Source organism: Gambusia affinis, linkage group LG05 (assembly GCF_019740435.1).
Source record: "Gambusia affinis linkage group LG05, SWU_Gaff_1.0, whole genome shotgun sequence".
NCBI lineage: Eukaryota > Metazoa > Chordata > Actinopteri > Cyprinodontiformes > Poeciliidae > Gambusia > Gambusia affinis.
In genome coordinates this window covers 5,167,093-5,186,587 of record NC_057872.1, presented here as the reverse complement: position 1 = coordinate 5,186,587, position 19,495 = coordinate 5,167,093, and the positions used below count along the sequence as shown (strand labels likewise).

Sequence of the window (19,495 nt, the reverse complement as noted above, 5' to 3'; positions counted from 1 at the left end):
AGTTTAAACTTTTCAAATATATTTTGACATTCTGAAATGTATTTGCCAGTACAGTTTGTAAAAATAAGCATGCTGGAACTTAGTTATGAGATACTAGATGACGCTTGATGTTGAAACTATGCTTTACTTCTGCATGCCTGTAGTGTCAGATAATGTCCAGGGACAGCTAGTTGTCAGAGCTCGATGCTTCAGATCCACATATACTAAATTACATTTATTGTCAAATATATGATCTTAAAATAACAGTAATATAGTTATGTACACATTTTATTCCTCCTTTGATTGTGTCGCGCAGCCATTTACGCTTCTTTCCCACTTGCATTTTGTAAGTGCCATATAAAAGTTGCTGTAATCTCACTATTACTTGTGGCAAATATAATTTCTCTCATAATTTGTTTGGAAAATGTCTTTTTTGTAGGCAGTGAAAAAATACAGGCTCAATTGCTGTCAATTAGTTTTATTTGCAAGTTGGGTAAAAATCCAAACTGTGCCAAATCAGTCCCATTATGTCCTAACAAATTGCTCAGCCATCCCTTTATTTGTTCTTTAGTTTGACATCTTTCTGTGTATTTCTTGTATGGTGAAACATTCTGAACCTGTCAGCAACCTGTTGGTGTGGAAGCCCAAAACTATGGGAAAAGGTATCCGCACTCCACACTTTACAGAGTTTACACAGGTATAACTTTTGGTTTATATTTTTGTATCTATGTTTCCTTTGTCAAAACCTATTATGATTATTATGATTTTATCACTGATGTTTGTAGGACCACTTCCAGATCCCGACAATCTGGCGTCAGGAGAAAAACTTCGCCAGCCGCAGTCCCAACCACTTCTGGCCCTTGGTCTTTCAAATTTGGAGCTGGTTCCATCCAGATTTGGGCCTGTGCCACAGGGCTCACCAATGTCTCATCAGTGCCCACCTGACTAGTCCTCTGGTAGCATCATTCTGCACCACATGACTCCAGACTTCCCTTCTCTTCCTTTGGTGCTACGTAGTCTTCCGAATATGGGTTTTGTGCCCACACTGGGTCAACTTATGCATCTTCAGTCTCTGCATTGGAAATGTTTTATGAAATAGAGGCCAGAACAAGAGCATATATGAGAATAAGAATTATTTTCTGTATTCTGGCTAACAGAATGCTTGTGGACAGAATTAGTTTGTAAAAAAAAAAAACAACTGAAGTTTTCTACAACCTCTTTAAATTTAAGACCACATTGTTGTGCCACTGTTCAGGTGTACTTTTGAAGTGGACGTGTTAAGTGCAATTTGAAATATTAAATATAAAATATGATAAAAAAAATACTTTGGTGTGTTTATTTGATTCCTATTCAAGACACTTTGATAAGATTGATTATATATTTAATATAGGCGACTATCGACTATCATTTGTTTCCATTTTTGGTTGGTGGTGTGCCTCGTGATTTTTTCAATGAAAACAATGTACCTTGGCTCAAAAAAGGTTGAAAAACACTGTAGTAGAGTACACTCTCACTCATGCAGTCCCAGGCAGAGAGCACGTTCAGTCATAAATACCCCACTCCATCCCCCCATCACTTTCCCTTAGGGAGGGAGAGAGAAAGAGAAAGTGGAGGAGAGGATGTATCATCTTGACTCTATAAAGCAGAGCGCGCTGCAAATGTATGCATCATCAAGCTAATTTAAGGAACAATGTGTAGTTGTCACGGACAGTTGACGCGTCACGTAGTTAGTCTCAGATCGGATGTCTTTACTGTAAACTGCAGCGTGTGCAGTGTTGGACAGTGTGGTCAGAAATACTTGACTAGTTTTGCACCGTTAGAAGGATAGCTAAAGGTTCGCGGTTCAATTTCAGTGAATAATAATTAAAAAAAATTATACAGTGACAGTTTAGAGTAGCGCAGCAGCTAATGATGATTTTAGTAATCGGTTATCGTTGATTTTTCCGATGATTAATCGGTTAAAAAAAAGGCACATCCTGCAAATTTTTCATTTAACCAGTTCGGCTATTTTTGTACAATGTCGGAAAAACGCTCAAAGATGCAAGTAAATAAATAATTCGGTTCCGTTTTTTTTTATTTATTCCGAAATAAACATTTTGTTGCCTAAAATGCAATAACACAGCATTTCTTTAGTGGATGTTTAGTCACTTGTATCAAAGGATGCATCTGCAGCTGAAGAAATCCTTCTAACATCAACATGTGAGCAGCTCAGCCCTTTCCGCTGGACTTATCAAACTTACCAAGTTCTGTTGACTATTTTTTTTTCAATTATACAATTAATAAATGGATAGCAAAAACTACTTAATATGAGAACTTTTTTTTTGTTGTCAGAATTGGAACCAGATGAAGCTAAAAAAAAACCATGTGAGGAGTTCTGGGTAGAACATAGTTAGACACAAAGATGTTTTTTTTTTTTAGTCTTATATGCAGAATATTTATATTTATTTCTGTTGTACAGTTTTGGCTTAAAACTCAGTATTATTTTACACACATTCACTCCGAGGGTGTCATTCTGTCTGAGTCTGTATGGTTCACTTAACAAACTGTTTTTTTTGGGGGGGTGGGGATTATGTTTTTCTTTTCTTCTGCTCAAGCCGTTTACATCAGCTGTCGGCAAATTAGACCGTTCCATAATCCTGCTGGTGGCCCTTATGCTGGTCCGCAAAATGAGGACAGCAAAACTCTGGAGAAAACACCAGTTTGTTGTTAAACCATTTCATGAAGATGGTTATCGTCTGCTGATTATTCATTACAATACAATAGTTTGACCTTTTTGAAATCTGCACCTGAAAGTTAACCAAAGTATGACAAAACTAGAACTATTACTATAAATGATGCATACTAAACAGAAACGAAACAATATTTAACTAATGCCTAACAAAAAAAAACGAACAAATACGCTCTTAAAACGAAGTAGACAAACAAAAGGCCACGACGAAATAAAACAAATCTACAATGAGAAATCCAAAACGATTGTAACCCTGGTTGAACACAGATGCACAGAACTCTTTTCAGATGTTATCTAAACTGAAAACCATAGTGGCGGATGCGTTCGTTCAAAGTGTGGCGCCTTCGTGTCGATTTGTAGTGAGGATTCGGGATCCAGCACTCGGTGACGGTGGGGGTGATGGGGAGGGGAGGGTTCGTTATCGAACGGCCCAACATCTGGAGCGACTGGGACGAGCAGGAAGAAGGTACCGTAGAGTACGGGTTTGGAAAAGAGAGGAAGTGAGACGGGATGAGAGAGGACAGGAAAGGAGAGCAGGACATCAGAGAACAAATGAGAGGAGAGACGCTGACGTGTTTGATCCTATCTGTTCTCGCTGCCGATACGACCGCCTCAAAATCCCATTGACACAGTCGCACTTCACCGGCTTCTATTGTCTCCTTTGGTTTTATTTTAAATAGCATCTGCATTCGTCAGCATGTAGTTCTATTGGCTGTCCGGATTTTATCCCTCCAATAAAGCTGGGAAGGTTTTTTTTTCCCCCCTTCTTTTTCCCTTTCCTTCCCCCTGGCTGCGGAGTTTGAAAATGCCCTTGGCAAAACATAAGACGTGGAGTTTAGAAGAACCAGACTGCCTGTGATTTCTAATAAAATTATACTGTTTTCTTAGTTAAGACTTGTGAAAGGTGGAGGTAAAAAAAAGAAAAAAAAAAGTAGCATTTCCTGCAAACGTTTGTGCAGATCTGGTGTGAGGCAGACGATAAAAGCGGGAAACACACGTCTTTTTGATCAGACTACGTTATCTCATGCTTGCTCCATTCATAGAAATCTCATGCTTCCAGCGCGACTATTAATAGCGGACACACTCAGCTTCCTGCTGTAGCCAATACACTACCAGGCATCCAGAAAAGGCAGAAAACCTGTGGGGACGCACTCGTCTAGGAAACCTAGGCAACAGGCGGCAGCTGCCACCTACCGAAAAATAAAGAGGAATTCCCGATGAAGGCTGGATGTAATTTGTCAAAACAGATAAACAAATGAAATCAAATAGGCCTATTTACATTAGAGCTGCAACATGTAACTTATACATAATAAGATGTTTTTTTTTTTTTTACATATTTGTTAAGATTACCACTTTGACGTGACAGTTTAATATTATATGGATAATCTACAGGTGGTACAACATAGCCTGCCACAAATGCTAAGGCTGGTTAGCATAGCTACAGATGACGGGAGGTAAACGGTCTTCCTGTAATAGTAAATAGTTTTTTCACCCGTAGCACATTTAGCACCATACAGGAGGATGATTGACAGCACTAAGACCCTCCTCCTGGCTCTGGTTGGTTGTTTTCGGTTGGGAGCTGTGCGTTTTTGGCAGACTCCAACAGTAGCACTGGGAAGAGATGGAAGAGTTTTTTTTTTGTTTTGTTTTTTTGTTTTTCCACAGGTTATCTGTCTCATTTTATACTGTCAAGATGACTGGTTTAATAAATGCGAAAAAAAAACATACTTTTTTGTCAAAGTTACAAATGGCAGCTTTCAACAAAACTATTATGGTGCTTGTGCAAAAAATTTTTTGACAAACATTTCTTGAAATTGAAGCAGTGCTGCATGTGGAAGCCCATACCTTCTATTTATTCTTCTCCAGGGAAGTCACAATCATACTGAAGTGACACACAGACATCTGTTATTCTTTTTGGATGAATGCAGTCATGTGTTGTCACTGGAAATGATAGGAAGACATTTCTAAAAATGTTATGGAAAAAAATTTTTTTTTGAAGTTTTACAACTTTACCCTCTCAATTTCATGTCTTTGCTTTAACTCTGAGGTGCGGCGTGACTTTTGCCACCCTAGAGGCAAACTATTCTCTGTGCTAGAGTATAAACTGAAACACGGGATGAAATCTCAAATTTAGAAAGCAAACCTTAAGATTAATATTAAACAATGTCTGACGATCCAATTTAATGACATTATTTAGACAAAATCTGGACAGCATTAAGCGAGTTTTCATATTGCCGACCAGCTATATGATACATGCCTGACCCTACAAAATCAAATTTTCATTTCAGCAATGAAATCCACATCTAACCCAAATGAATGGTCGCGGTGAACAAAGAAATCAAAGCAAACCTTTTAGATGAATTATAAAATGCCCTCAAGACAGGCGCTTTTGTCAGGGAGCGGATATATTTACTAGCGGTAGTTTACACAAGGCGCTGTAATCTCTCCCTCCCTGGTGTGTGTTTGTCCAAGTTTTACTCATTCAGGTTTCAGCTGGCCAAAGCAGGTGCAAGCCGGTGACTCAACAACGCGTGTGCCGCTGCCGACCGGGCCCTTCAAACACGCCTTTGTTTGGCCTAAATCTCAAACCATCCCGTGCTTTTTTTCTTTTTTTTTTTTAAAAAACAAGTACCCGGCGCCGTGCACCACAGACATGTAGCAAATCCACTCACTCACTCACACACACAGTTGCTCCGTAGAGGCCTCCCAACAAGGGAATTGTGATATTTCATTATGTAATAAGTGGTGCAGCGATACTGTAATATAACTTTACATTTGTTGAGCTAGCTCCACAGGAAACGTTAAACGCAGCAGCAGCAGCAGCAGTGAAAACGTTCTAGCGAATGCTGTTTGTATCGATTGTTGCTCGCATGGCGCTGATCAGGAGGTGGGATGTTCAGGAGCATTACGCCGTTGTACATGAGGACGCTGCTGTAGGTATGGATTGCCAAGGCGACCAGCTGAGACAAACGCTGTAGTGAAGGACAAAGAGCGATCACTACTGTGACATTTAAGGCATTGCACTACAATCAGTTTAAAAGCAGAAGAGCCTGCTTTTTAAACAAATAAAATTCATATAAGTATATTGCTGAGGGTCAAAGCACAGAAAGTACATTTTCCACCCTGGGACTGCAATTTTAGTAGAGGATCTCCAACTAATTCCTTAACACCACTTCTCCTAATAAAATACTGCTACCATCACAACAATAATGAGTTGATTGATTTTACCTAAATTGAACAATGGACCTAAGAGCTGCAGTATGTAACTTCTACAAAACTATGTTTTTTCCATATCTATTACAAACTGTCACCATGTTATTATGAGACAAATAATCTGTGAAAAAATCAATCTCCTCCGCCTCCTCCCAGTGCTACTACTGCGGTATGCAAAAAATAAAAATAAAAAAAATAAAAATCAACCAATAAGAAATAGGAGGAGGGTCTTAGCGCTGTCAATCAACCTCTTGTACACTGCTCAATGTGCCAATGATGGAGAAACAACATACAGGAAAACCGATTATCTGCCCTCATCGGTGGTTAGGCTAACTAGCCATAGCATTGGCGGCAGGCTATGTTTTGGTGAACCAGCTGTAGCTTAGCAAAGAGCTAGTGGGACGAGGTGAGCATGAGAGTGATTGACAGCGCTAAGACCCTCCTCCTGGATCTGATTGGTTGTTTCTGACTGACTGGTGTATTTCTGCAATTTGTACTGGGAGCACTGGGAGAAGGCAGAGGAGCTCTACTTTTTTTTTTCACAGATTATCTCCCTGATATTATACTGTCATGACATAATGATAGTTTTTTATTTTAAAAAAAACATAAAAAAAAAAATAGTTACATACTGCAGCTTTAATGAACATACACTGCTGTCGTAAATTTACTGGATTTAGCAAAAATGCTAATTTCCAACCATAGTCCCATAAAATAAACACAAAATACATTCTTCCAATTTCATACATAAAAATAAGAAATACAATAAAAACTGTATATAAGGTGCCATGAAAACGTAGGAGGCAGGGGACTGGCAAATAACAGGAGTTTATTTTCAGTGAAGATGGAAAAATTTGAAAAGAACTTGGAGTGCTGGAGTTGACGGACAGCAGAAACCGTTCGGCTTATCCTCTGGGGGCCAGCTGCTTGGGTGGCTGTTTGCACGGCTGGCTTTAAATCTGCACAGAGAGGCGACCGATGCAAGAAAATCCTTTCATTAGGACTTTACAGAAAGCGAATTTACACAGATCTGCCCGGCCTCAGACAGATGTTTAGCATCGTCAAGTTCAACTTAATTGAAGTGGCATAGTGTGAGGCAGTTACGCATCTGTCCATTTGATGAATGTGCTGACCTTTGAACTGTGTGTAGCCAGGATGTGGTGGAATAAGTACGTTTCCTCAAAAGGAAACCTAAAAAAAAAATAATAATAAAAAAAAAATGAATAAGAAAAAAATGAGAGGGGTGGGGAGGGAAGTAGTGCCATCAACAGTTGTATGTCTTAAAAGTTTAATTTTGTAGATAAGCCAGTTAAGTTTTAATATTTTGCAGAGAACAATTTAATACATATTGATAGCTACAGTGTTTTCTCTGATAGCTGTGCTTATGACCAAATCTATTTAATTTAAATACTTTCAAACTCGTATAAGGCCATGCTAATGATCCATGTGAAAAACAAACAGTGAAATAGTTCTGTCACAAGCTACCAATATGCTAACTTCCACCTTCAACGACAACTTAGTCTGCCTGTTAATGAATAAGTTAGGAAGATGTTATCATAGTGAGCAACATGGGGCAGGTTGTTGTTTATATTTTCAAATATTTTATTGTCAATACAGAGAATATGAAAAAAGGTGCTAAGGAGTTCTGTACCTTAGCTCTAATATTTATTCCGCTCTCGTTTTTTTCTTCTTCTGCTTCTTTGAGTTGTCCCAGCAGCGCCCCCTTCTGTAGCTGGCGCCGTAGGCAGCCGTTTGGCCATAGCCAAGAAGCAGCCCTGCCTGTAGAGATGAATTGGTTAAAGGAGTGGAGTGAGATGGGTCAACAATAGGGCAGGTATCAAATACCGCTCTGCTGTTAGCTGTGACTGGGCTATTATAACCCTCAGTGTGAGACATTTTTAGAACAGTCCACCCATTGCTTCTACCTGGAACAATTCCAGCATGCGCGTCTGCTTAACCATTGGACCGAGGAGCGTTACAGAGAATGTTTATAAAAGTAGAATGTTAGAAAGAAAAAAATGTTTTTGTAATACTACAAACGGTTACAAGATTTTCTTCAACTTATGATGTGCAAGTTTTGTTTTGGTGTTAAGTCTGAAGAACATTACTAATTGTACTGGTTCACTGGTTCTGATCCCCCCAAAAAAATCTCTGATAGAGACAGAGACTTAGAGATCAAACTATAATTAAAGGTATGCAAATACTTGTCGTAGGACACTTTTAACTGCTATATATGCTAGTCACGATGTTTTCTTATTTTAATTTCTGGACATCATCTCAGCAGCTACAGTTATTTTTTATAATACACAGTGGGATACTAACCCTATCTTTTTCTCTTCACTGACCCAAGGTAATTGTTTACAAGGAAACCAAGAGTTGGATCATACGACGGCACATCAGGGCCATTGTAGCTAAGAAAAAAAAAAAGTAAATGTAAAACTCTTAATTTTCTATGAAAAAACAAGGACATTTCTGATTTGGAAAAAATTAAAATTTATTAGAAAACATGGAAATTCTTGAGTTTCAAAAGTCAAACTTTCAACTCTTCAAACTTAGAAATGTCCTTGTTTTTTTCTAGAAAATTTCCGAGATTTTTTGGCAGAACTTTCAAACTCTGAAAAGTCCACTTTTCGAGGAAAGAAATGTCCTTGTTTGTTCAAGAAGATTAATCTCCAAATTTGTGAGTTTTATGTGCCTGATAGTTCCTCCTCTTTTCTTTTTCACCTACAATGGCCGTCGTAGCATCTCCAAGACGGGACATTGTCAACTGCCAAGAAAGTGCTGATTACAGATATAATGAAAATGCATCTGCGTCAGATCGAGTAGGTTAGCCTGACCGGGGAAGCAACCTGGTGTTCACACAGAATGACATGTTTAATTATGAAAGACAACGAGGGACATACGGACTGAGAAATCTATTCAAATGTTAGGTTTTCTGGTCAGAGATACAGGTTAAATCGAAGACTTTGCCAACAATTGTTGACCAGTCAGATTTTAAACATTAATTTTAAACATTGCTGTGAAACACTCTAAGATGAATGCTTATTGTAGTAATTGGATTTCCTTGCTATTAATCAAATTCTGAACTCTGCTGTTGTGGTGGGTGAAAATTTGCAACCCTACAGGGGGAATCCTCCATACAATCCAAACAAATGGCCCGGTCTTCAGACCCAATGAACGACAAACAAAACAGTCAGTAGATATAAAGTTTCTACTGTATAAGAAAAAAAATGAAACCCTTAGACAAAACAATAACAAGTGTTATCTGCAAGTATTAATATAAGATTGCGGAACAAAGTGGGAAGTGGTGATACGATACGAAGCAAAGACAACAGCAGCGGTGTGTGGGTGCGGACCGTGCAGGGCCACCGCATAATCCTCCGGTGTGAGTTTGATCTAACAAATACTTTAATCAGCAGAATCTGATGCAGATAATGCCACGCTGAACATGATGCACAACGGCTTTTGCTTGTAAAGCACTATGTGCATTTGGAGAGCCTGCGCTAGGGGCCGCGACACAGACCTCAACCAGACAGCAAGCAAATCCCTGACAAGCATTACAGAGGTAAATGTGTGGCGTTTGTCCCGCCCCAGCTACACGCAGCTTAGCGTCGCAAATTGACTTGTATGATGTGAGAGAAAAAAAGAGATTCAGAACGGGGGTGTGTGTCATGGCCGTGTGTTTACGGCAGAATTCAAATGTGAGAGAGAAATAAAATCAGTGACAGCTTAGTCTCCAACTGGGTCTGGTGTGACACACTGTATGAATGTGGTGCAGCGAAAAAAAGTATTTGCCATCTCAACCATTTCTTCTTATTTTGACTTTTGGTCACAATCAAATGTTTCACATCATTAAACTGATTTTAATGCTAACTGAGAAAACCTGGAGAGCATGTTTTTGAACTGGAAGTGGCCTTATGCAGCGCAGTCTGGGATTAATAGTGTCTTTGTTCCCCGGTTGTAGTTTAGTCTTTCATGGCTGGGTTCCAACACCATGAAATATTTTCAGAAGATCTTGGGGATCATCAGGATGTTTTCAGTGGCACCCCTCCCCCCTGTTTGTTTCTTTAATGTGAAAGTCATTGTTACTGAGCTTAGCTGATGGAAGTAAGGTCTGTAGAGTTTTGAAAGCTGTTCTGGGTTGTCTGGTGGCCCTCCTGGACTAGTTGTCGAATTTCTTTCTATCGGTGCATGATAGAAATTTCTTTCTATCATGCACCGATAGAATGATAGTGCATGATCAATAATTGATCAATTTCCACATAGAGCTGCGTTGGTCAGAAAGTGCTTCCCCATGGGGTTGTTCAATGTATATACTCCTGTAATTGTTAAAAAAATAAACATTTTTTATTTTTTAGCTTTTAAAGATTTTAAACCCACTGAGTAAAACTCAAATATTTTTCCAAAAACAAAAAAGTGTTATGACTTTGAACCCAACTTTACCCAGAGAGACAACAAATGTTTCTTCCTCTATATGTGCCAGAATACAGACTCTGCGAGGTTTTCTCTAAATGCTAGGCACGGTGTTGATATGTGTAATACTGTGTGATAAAGTGGCTGCAAAAATGAATATTGTACGTATGTGTCTTGTAAGCCCTCGCACGAAAAAGATGTACTTGGGAACATGTCGGCTGCGTGGCGACTCGCTGACTCGTTGCCACTTGGATATCTCTCAGGGAAGGGAGATAGGAGGCGGCTCAATTGAATCCTGGCAGGTAATCTAAGGAAACAGATGGACTTTTAGTTATATTTGGCTGCAGATTAGCCATTTCCCGTCGCTTCCCCCCCCCCAAAAAAAATTGCTCTTGCCAACTCCCGTTTGACAATCTGAATATTAGTTCTCGGTCAGGAGGTCCGGCTTGCATGCTGTTCGATTGCCTATTCTGATGAGTGGGGGTGTGTGCATTCAATCGTATCTTTACTTTCTAAGGCCCAGCCGTCGTAGCCGGCCAACCCGTCTATGCCGAGGCCAGCTCGTCGTCCCCGTTTGCCCTGCCTATCTCACCATGCCAGCGCCCCATACCTGAGGAAGTCATCAGCGCCCTATCCACCGCTCCTAATCCTCTTTGATGACGGAGAGGAAGCGTTCAGTAGCGGTTCTCCTGGCATTTACCGGAGAGGCTGAATGAACAGGTGTCTCACCGCCTCACCGACTGACAGAAATTGACCTGCTATATTTAGCGCGCTCTGCCTTTCTTTAAGATTTGCAGGTTGCACACTAGAGTTTGAGGTGTGGGGGGGATTCTGACTTGCATAACTTTGCTGTAAAAAGACTTAACGTCACACACAGCATGTTGATTTGCTTAGGATGGCTGTCTGGAGTGGACTAGTTCTGACTGAAGTTGTTTAGGAAAACACCGTTTCTGTCAAATTTTACAGAGTATTTTTCTCTGCTTTTCTTTTCTCTTTTAGCTAACAGGGTAGTTCAACCACTGATGATATTTTGACATATTTCAGAAACTGATAAAACTCTACTGAGAACTTTTTCCCCCCCTCAGTGTCTCAGTGATTTCATGAGCTTCAGATGTTCCTCTTAAGCAGTTACCTGTATCCGGTAGCTGCTCCTGCCTGAGCATGTTGATATTTTACTGCGTTATGATAGCAGGGGCAGTGAAAGTGAAACTTTACCTTCGTCACTTGACTTACCTCATACAGACACTGCATCTGCTGGCATTCCTGACCAGCGGGGGCAGCGTTAATGATGTACGTCCAGTAGTTGGTATTTTCTCACTGAGCCACATCACTTCCTTATGATCCAGTTATCACCTCCAGAATCATTGCACCGGTTCACGTCTTTAACTAGATGATCCCCCAATAAACACCTTTATATTCTTTTGTAAAAATGTAAAAATTAATGCAACCTTTTTGAAAGTTTTTAGGCCCATCGCGATAAGCAATTAATTAATTAATCACATGATAAGTGAGCTCGATAATTTCCATTCCGATTAACATTTCTTGAAGAATAAGATTTTATTTGTGGTTTTATTTTGTGTGGTTAATTTGTTGTTTTTGGTTTGTCGTGTTTTGTTTTGGGCATTTCAAATATCTCCCAGTTTCAGTGCTAAATGCTTTTTGCAAAATTAAAGTTTCTTGGTCTTTCAGAGGGCAAACTTGCATATTACACCATTATAAATACATAACTTGAAAATGGTCCCGAATCAACGATGTTATTGCTTATCGCAACGATTACTGGGACAATTTATCCAATTTGTGAATTGTGAATTTGGATTTTGCCACTAAAATAAAAAGTAATTAGTAACTTGTACAAAAACTCAAGACTTTCAAAGTCTTATTTACCTTTAAAAGTAATTTAAAGGTAAAGAACATTTTTGATAAATAAATGCTAAAAACAAATAAACTATTTTTAATAATTCTGAGCAGTTCCCGTCGAGTTTAACTGGACGGGTTTGCTTGAAAATAGTTTCCATTCATTTTTATTTGTGATCATGCCTAATTTGAACCACAAATGACTCATGAAGCGGATCAAAAAGGATTCAGACGGTGCACATTTTAGAGACACTTCATGTGTGCAGTCTTTCTCTTGAAACATTAGAAATCCGTTTGTCCACTAGAGGGCTCTGTAGCATTAATCTTTGTCGGAAACTCGGTCCAAAGTCACAAGCCCAGGTAAAAAAATAAATTAATAATACAAAAAACAAAACTAAAACTGTTTCTGTTGTGATATAAAAAGTGGAGAAAGAGCGAAAGAACCAAATTGCTAAACTGCAACAGGCTGGTGTATTTCTTTCTTTCGTTTTCTTGTGTCACAGGGAGTTCAGGGGATGCAGGTTGCGGGTTAAAGAGACGGAAAACTAAGACCGGATCGGCCCTGCAGGCTTCCTTAGCAGCCAGGATACTGAATACGTCACTTGTGACATTTTACACTCTCTCATTTTACTGCCCCATGTCAAATAAAACACTGCAGCACACTCACTCGCTAAGTCTCTTGCCGCTCTCACTCGTACACACTAGGGTACGTGGGGGTGGGGGGTCGGATGGAGGCGCAGAGGCGCACGCGTACACCTCTGCGTAGACGACGTCGGCTCGCGCACGCCAACGCTCAGTGCCCGGCAGCTGTCCAGGCAGGCAGGCTGGCAGCAGGCTCCATCAGATAAATATGAGGCTTGTAATGCGACCACAGAGACGGGGCTGATGGGATCAATGAAGAGCGGCGCTGCAGGTCACCGGGAGAACACAGCGAGAGGATAAATATGGACTGGCTCATCGGAAAACAGAGCGGCGACACTGACGGGTACACAGGACCGGGTCTTCTCTCCGTGGCTGCTGACCTGGCCGGAGGCCACACCGGCTGATTTCCTGCTCTGCCGCTTTTCTGCTTTTCACCAAAAGTGTTCATGTGAAGCTTCATCTGTCGCATCTGAACGAGAGCCTCCTCAGTCTCAGCTTTCTCTTTGTTATTTTTTAATTGTTTGTTTGGGTTAAAACGGAGCGCACCCTTTAATTTGCACACAGCACTAGAAAGAATTCTGTTTTGAATGGAAGTGTTTGTCTCACTTAGATATTCACTCTGAGGCTCACTTTTGCTTCGACTGGAGGAAAGTTGAGTTGCCACTCCATTCAACCTCTTTCCAGGAAGTGCTTAAGTATTCCGAAAGCTTTCTCAGAAGACTTACATTAGCATCACCTTTATTTAATTTATTTTTCTACTGGAAGCTACTTCAGCCTTTGGTTTTTATTTCATACAATTTTAAACAGTTCCAATTAAGTGCAGTTGATCTAATTGGAGCAGTTTTCTCAGTGGAAGTTGAGTATTAAAGTGAACCCTGGTCACCGTCTTAATCAGATGGGGTCAAAGTTTACAACAACAGAGATGCACGAACCTTCTGAGGATAACTGTGATTATGACTGCGTGGTGATCAGGGGGTTTTCTGGGTTTTCTGTGGGATTCTCAGCTGTTGTTTCTGGTTAGTTTAAAGTGACGTTTTCTCCCAAAGCAGGAGCGAGAGCGGCTAAAGTCGCAGCCTCATGTGTCGTATGGTGTACAGATTTCTGAGGCATGTGAGATGGTCATGTAGCGGCGGCTGTGTGTGTGTGTGTGTTTGTCTGACCTCTGCTTTGCTTAGTGGGGGGAGTGCTGAAAACATATTTCTGTCAACTTGTAGATGAGATGAGTCGTTTATGTTTTGTGTTTTTTATCTGATCACCAGTGGAGGTATTTTCTAATTGCAGTCTGTAGTTAATCGAAAACGAAGTATTGACAAAGAAAACGTTTTCAGTTCAAAACCCTGCTGCTAGAATATTAAATCTTGCAGACATATGAAGGCATTAACAAAGATATTTATTGTTTTAAATCTGTTATTTAGGTCATTGAGCCATCAGACTGATGTAAAGTGGTATCATACTTATTCAGGAAGCCATAATAATTCATGTAACGTCTTTGAAAAAATACTTCTTTGTGTCTGTGGACGCTGACATCAGCGTTGGGAACGTCTGTGCTTGTTGCAGCATGTTTAGCACTAAGATGCTATTTGAATAGCTTCTCTGGTAGGCTAACTCCTTTTAACGCAACTTGACCTCAACAATAGTCTTTTCCGGTGTCTCATAAGATTATTTTTTGGGGGTTTTTTTAAGCAGAATTTAACTTTTTTCATCTATCGTTTTTGTTTCCGGATGTCGCTTGTGCGCCGGATTTACAGGCATACTGGAAACATGTGAATACAAAATTCCAGCTGGGAACTTTTGTATTTAAAAAAAAAAAAAAGATTGAGTTAAAATGATGGTTGCCTTCCCGTTGCGATTTAAATTGGATTTTATTGACTTTTACTCTTCCATCCTTAAAGCGACATTGACATGTGAACATATGTTTGTTCTATTTCTTCCATTGTTGTTTGAGTCTTTGTATAGATCGTTCTACATATTGCATGTCTTTTGTTAACATCCTTATTGTACCATTGTCGTGTCTTCACCTCGTTTTCCTCATCTATTTCTGTTTTTGTTTGCAATGAGATCTCCATACCCTTTTTATTTTATTTTATTTTTTTATGTTTTAGGCTCAAAGAAGAACCAAAACCTCAGCAAGCACAGTAAGTAAACTGCATTACCCAGAGTGCTCTAGGCTTTGACACTTTTTTTCTTTTCTTTTTTTTTCCTGGCAGTTTGTGCTGTGTGCTTCTTGTGGCTTTCTCCTCGTCTTCTGGGGGCTAATCGAAAGAAATGACATCAACGTCATGCGATGACAGCTGGATGACTCCACTGTTATAGTAATCGAGCTATATGTGATTACATGTACGCCACACTATGAGCTGAAATTGACCAGACAGGTGAACTGTATTGATATTAAACAGCTGACATCCGTGGCGTTAATGGCAGTGGCTTTTTAAAAATTTATTTTTATTTTTTTTTACTGCCGCTCTTTTCAATTTCTTTGCCAGACTTCTAGCACACCCTCCCCTTGTGCCTGGTTTCTACTTGGCTGTCAGTCTTCATCCAGTGTATCGGCTGCACTCTGGCTGGCCTGTGCAAACCCTGTAGTTTGACTACAAACGTGGACTTGAAGCTCCTCTACTGTGCTATTGATTCATTTGATCCAATCTCTCTTTAAGACTGGTCATTTGGAAAACCTGACCTCTGCTGCCCCTGTAAACTAGAAGAAGTGATACTTCTGTTAGCCTTGTCTGTAACACTCATTTCCATTGGCTGTAGAGCTCACATCCTTTTTCCCCCCCCCACCATTCTTATTTCTAATTTAGCCTCGCACTTCTACCCTCTTCTGACTTTTCCGTTGTATTTCTGACCGTATCTGGATGTCGGTGGCCCCCACGGTTGCCGTTCTGCCAGTGTCCTGGCCCTGTCCTCTATCTGCTGTGGTTGTAGTGAATGTTCCTGCTATTTCTCACTCCTATGTGAAACTGCCCTGCGATCCAAAAACCCCTCTTAACCGTCAACGTATTTTCTCCTTTGATAACCGATTGCCATGTTTCAGCCACGCTTTGCTTATCTGGACAGGTGGTTTCCCTTTAGTGGGATCACTGGCCTGGTAAATAATGTTCTTCAGCCCCAGCAAAAGCCCCAAAATGACAAGAAGCCCGAGCCAGACGCGTAAGTAATAACACAGACCCATCTTGATCTACTTTCAGTAAGAAACCAAAAATATAGTGACGACCAAAGGAACTCAATAGGCTGGTTTTAAACAAAATTCCTAAGATGTTTTTAAAGCTGCAGTATGAAACTTTTGCTGTCTTTAAAACTGTAACAATGTTGTAACATTATGGTATGAGACAGATAATGGGCGAAAAAAGAAATCATTCCTTCCGGTGCAAAAGTGGATCGCTCCTGCTCAAAAACAACCAATCAGGGCGAGGAGGAGGGACTTAGCGCTGTCAATCAACCTCCTGTACGCTGCTCAATGTGCTAATGGTGAAATAACTGGTCACCGTTTATCCGCCGTCATTGGTGGTAATGCTAACAAGTCTTAGCATTGGTAGCATGCTATGTTTTAGTGAAGCAGCTGTAGCTTAGCAAAGAGCAAGCAGGAGGGCGTGAGAACGAGATTGATTGGCAGCAATAAGACCCTCCTCCTGGTTCTGATTGGTTGTTTCTGACTGTGTGTTGTGTTTCCTGCAATTAGTACTGGGAACACTGGGAGAAGGCAGAGGAGCTCAATTTTATATAATTGTTTTGTTTTCACAAATTATCTGACTCATTCAACACAAGTTACATACTGCAGCTTGGAGAGAGGTTATTGGTGTTAGATTAGCGGTGTATCAGATTCTTGTCTGATAAACTGAGTATCGGCTTCACACCTTGCTGACACAAACCTTTCGTTTGATGCATCTATTTTTGTTGCAGTGGTCAGGTAAGAAATCGTAATTTTCTGAAACAACAGACTTAAAAAAAATGATCCTACTAAGTCTTGGATTGTTAGTGTTGTTTTCCATTCTGCTTTGTTGTGGTGTCGACTCACATACTACGCTTTAAAAAAATTTTTTGTAGCTTTTTTTTTTTTTTTTTTGTCTTTTTCCGCAACTTTTTAAAAGATTCACGGCAGAACATCGGGTTCCACACTTTTGTTCTGCAAATAAATGTTCTGCACGTTACACGGCTAGATACTGAAAGCTGAGCACAGTATGCAGAGGAGGGGTGATCAGTGGAGCAAGAGCCGGGTGGAGACTAAATGACCAGAATGTGAGCTGCTGAGTGAGAAGACCAGAGAGCTGAAGCACAGAGAGCATCAAATCAAATGGAAAGAATTGCAGGACAGAAGGAAAACACACAGCCCAGTATTCAGAGAACAGCATACAAACAGAACATAACACAAGAAAAACCCAAAACCAACAGGAGATAACAAAGTCAAACAAGAATAAAAAAAAAAAAAGAATCTCAGAAATTGAAGAGTGAAACTCTGAATGCAAGAAACATTTCTAAATTTTATAATAGACATGTATAATCACCTCTTAATGATAAAACCTAGCTAGAATAATTAGTGCAATGTAAGGAATGAAATAAAAACCTTATTGTAAACATTATGGTAGACAGCATCACACGAAGAAATAATAGTATTGCTAATGATAGTTTTGCTGTGCAGGCAACATTCTTGCATGAAATTATGGTCCATTATCTGTGCCCCTGTCATTTACAAATATCAGTAATAATTTCATTTGCTGCTGTTTCTGCCACAGAGTTGAGTTTTCCCTTGCTAAATAAATCTTATGTAGCGCCCTCCACCGCTAGAGAACAAGAAGTGTTACAGGAAAAATAATGTTAAAGCCAAACACAGCAGGCTCGGGAAACCCGCCAAAGGTTTATCAGCGTAGTGTTTAATTGTTACATCAGTGCATCAGAGTGAGTATATTTAGCTTTTTCAAGCTCCTTTGTGTCATCTTCAATTGATAAAAGGTAGGCTGTGTCACTCCAAGCGGGTGTTCTTCACCCTGTTTTTCACCAGCAAAAAAACAAAAACAAAACAAAAAAATCGAAAAAAGGGACAGAAACCTCCAGATGCTAGCCAAAAGTAGCATCAAGTTCCATTGCTCAGCAGCTAGCAGAATAAATCCATAATCTTGAACTGTAGCAGTCAGCCAAAGAAGACTGTGAACTAGATGAACTTCGAAGGCTGGGGAAAATAAACCGAAGGCTTTTAAATTGATTCTGACATGTTAGCTGTACTAATGTAATTAGGCGAAAAGGTAAAAGTGAGAGTTTGTTAACGATATTAGCCACACCTATGCTTTTTACATCAGTAAAAATGTAAACTGTGAAAGTAAAGAGAAGAACTTAGAGGCTTAAGTGAGTACATTTTTATAGTCCAAAACTCCATTTGTTTCTGAATACATTTGTCTTTAAAGATATTATGCCATATTACAGTGTAGCAAAAACTACAGGCTAAACCACTCTAAAACATTTTACTTTTTTGTAAGTAGTTATTATGTCAGCAAATCATATTTGTGAATGTATCTTCTTTAGCTCCTTTGTGTTAGCTTCCCCTTGCTAGTAGTATGCTGTGTTACTTCATGAGGTTGTGTTCATTGCTATTTGTTTTGGGGTAAGCTGAAAACATCCAAAGGTTTTGGTAAGCCAAGGCTAGACAAAGCTAACAGCAAGCAAGGTTAAGATTCACAAAATCCATCATTAAAAAAATGTACTATTGCTGTCTAAAGAAATGCACCGCTCCCAATCAGAAACAACCAATCAGAGCGAAGAGCAGGGTCTTAGTGCTGTTCATCAGTACTCGCTGTTCAATGTCCTAATGGCGGGGAAACAACTTGCAGTTACAGGAGAACTGTTTGTCCGCCATCATGGGTGCGCTATGCTAACTAGCCCTGGCATTAACAACAGACTTTGCTAGCCTGCAGCACAGCAGAGAGCAAGGTGGGGAAGAAGACGGGGAGATGAGCAGCACCCCTCGGAAAGTGCTTCACAGCGCTAAGACCCGCCTCCTGGCTCTGATTGGTCAGGGTTAGCATTAGGAGCACTGGGAGAAGGCAGAAGAGCTCCATTTTTTTCCCCACACATTATCTCACATCATTTCAGCAAATATGTAAAAAAAAACAAAACAAGAACAACAATAAAAAATGTCCTCACTGCAGCTTTAAAGCCCTTGCTGCCTATTCCAAGGATGTAACTATTTCCTTATTATAATGCTAAATATGTTTTTACAATTTTTGGACATGTGCTCAAGATTCCCCAAAATTTACAGATGAATCAACAATAAATAATGGAATAAGTAAAATCCAGCTGCTGTAAAGATGTGGCATAGTTCACCCTGCTGTCGAGAAGCTGAATCTGTCTTACGTCCAGGAGGACGGCTCAGGTTTCAGACTGCGTATGGCTGCTGTCTCATAGGTAAGAGAGCTCCGATCCACAAGCACCGAGCTGGACAATGAGCAGTGTATGATTACTCATCGGCCGCCTCACCTGCATTTGACCATGTTTTCACACAATAAGCCACCCAGTTTTGAATGGCTAATGCGTACCAGCTGCCGCGGCGACCCGCGTCGCGTTTGTGCCGCTTCCCGTAGTTTTGCTGTGTGCCGTCGACAACGTGGCCTTCCTGATGTTTCACTTGATGTTCTCTAAAGTGTTTAGTGATCCTGTTCATTTCAAAGTCTGAATCAATTT

At 40.1% G+C, this 19,495-nt stretch overlaps 1 protein-coding gene across 15 annotated transcripts in view; it reads left to right on the top strand.

Annotated features, from left to right (window-relative positions):
• The window catches only part of rims2a (regulating synaptic membrane exocytosis 2a), a 165,210-nt gene that overhangs the window by 13,933 nt on the left and 131,782 nt on the right, over positions 1–19,495 (top strand). For 10 of the 15 annotated variants that reach the window (XM_044117138.1, XM_044117142.1, XM_044117140.1 and 7 more), the window contains exons 3-4: positions 14,929–14,961; positions 15,884–15,976. The exons of the other annotated variants lie outside the window; for them this stretch is intronic. In XM_044117138.1, the coding sequence (XP_043973073.1) occupies positions 14,929–14,961; positions 15,884–15,976 (126 nt within the window). The remainder of the gene's footprint in view (positions 1–14,928; positions 14,962–15,883; positions 15,977–19,495) is intronic. 15 annotated transcript variants of the gene reach the window in all.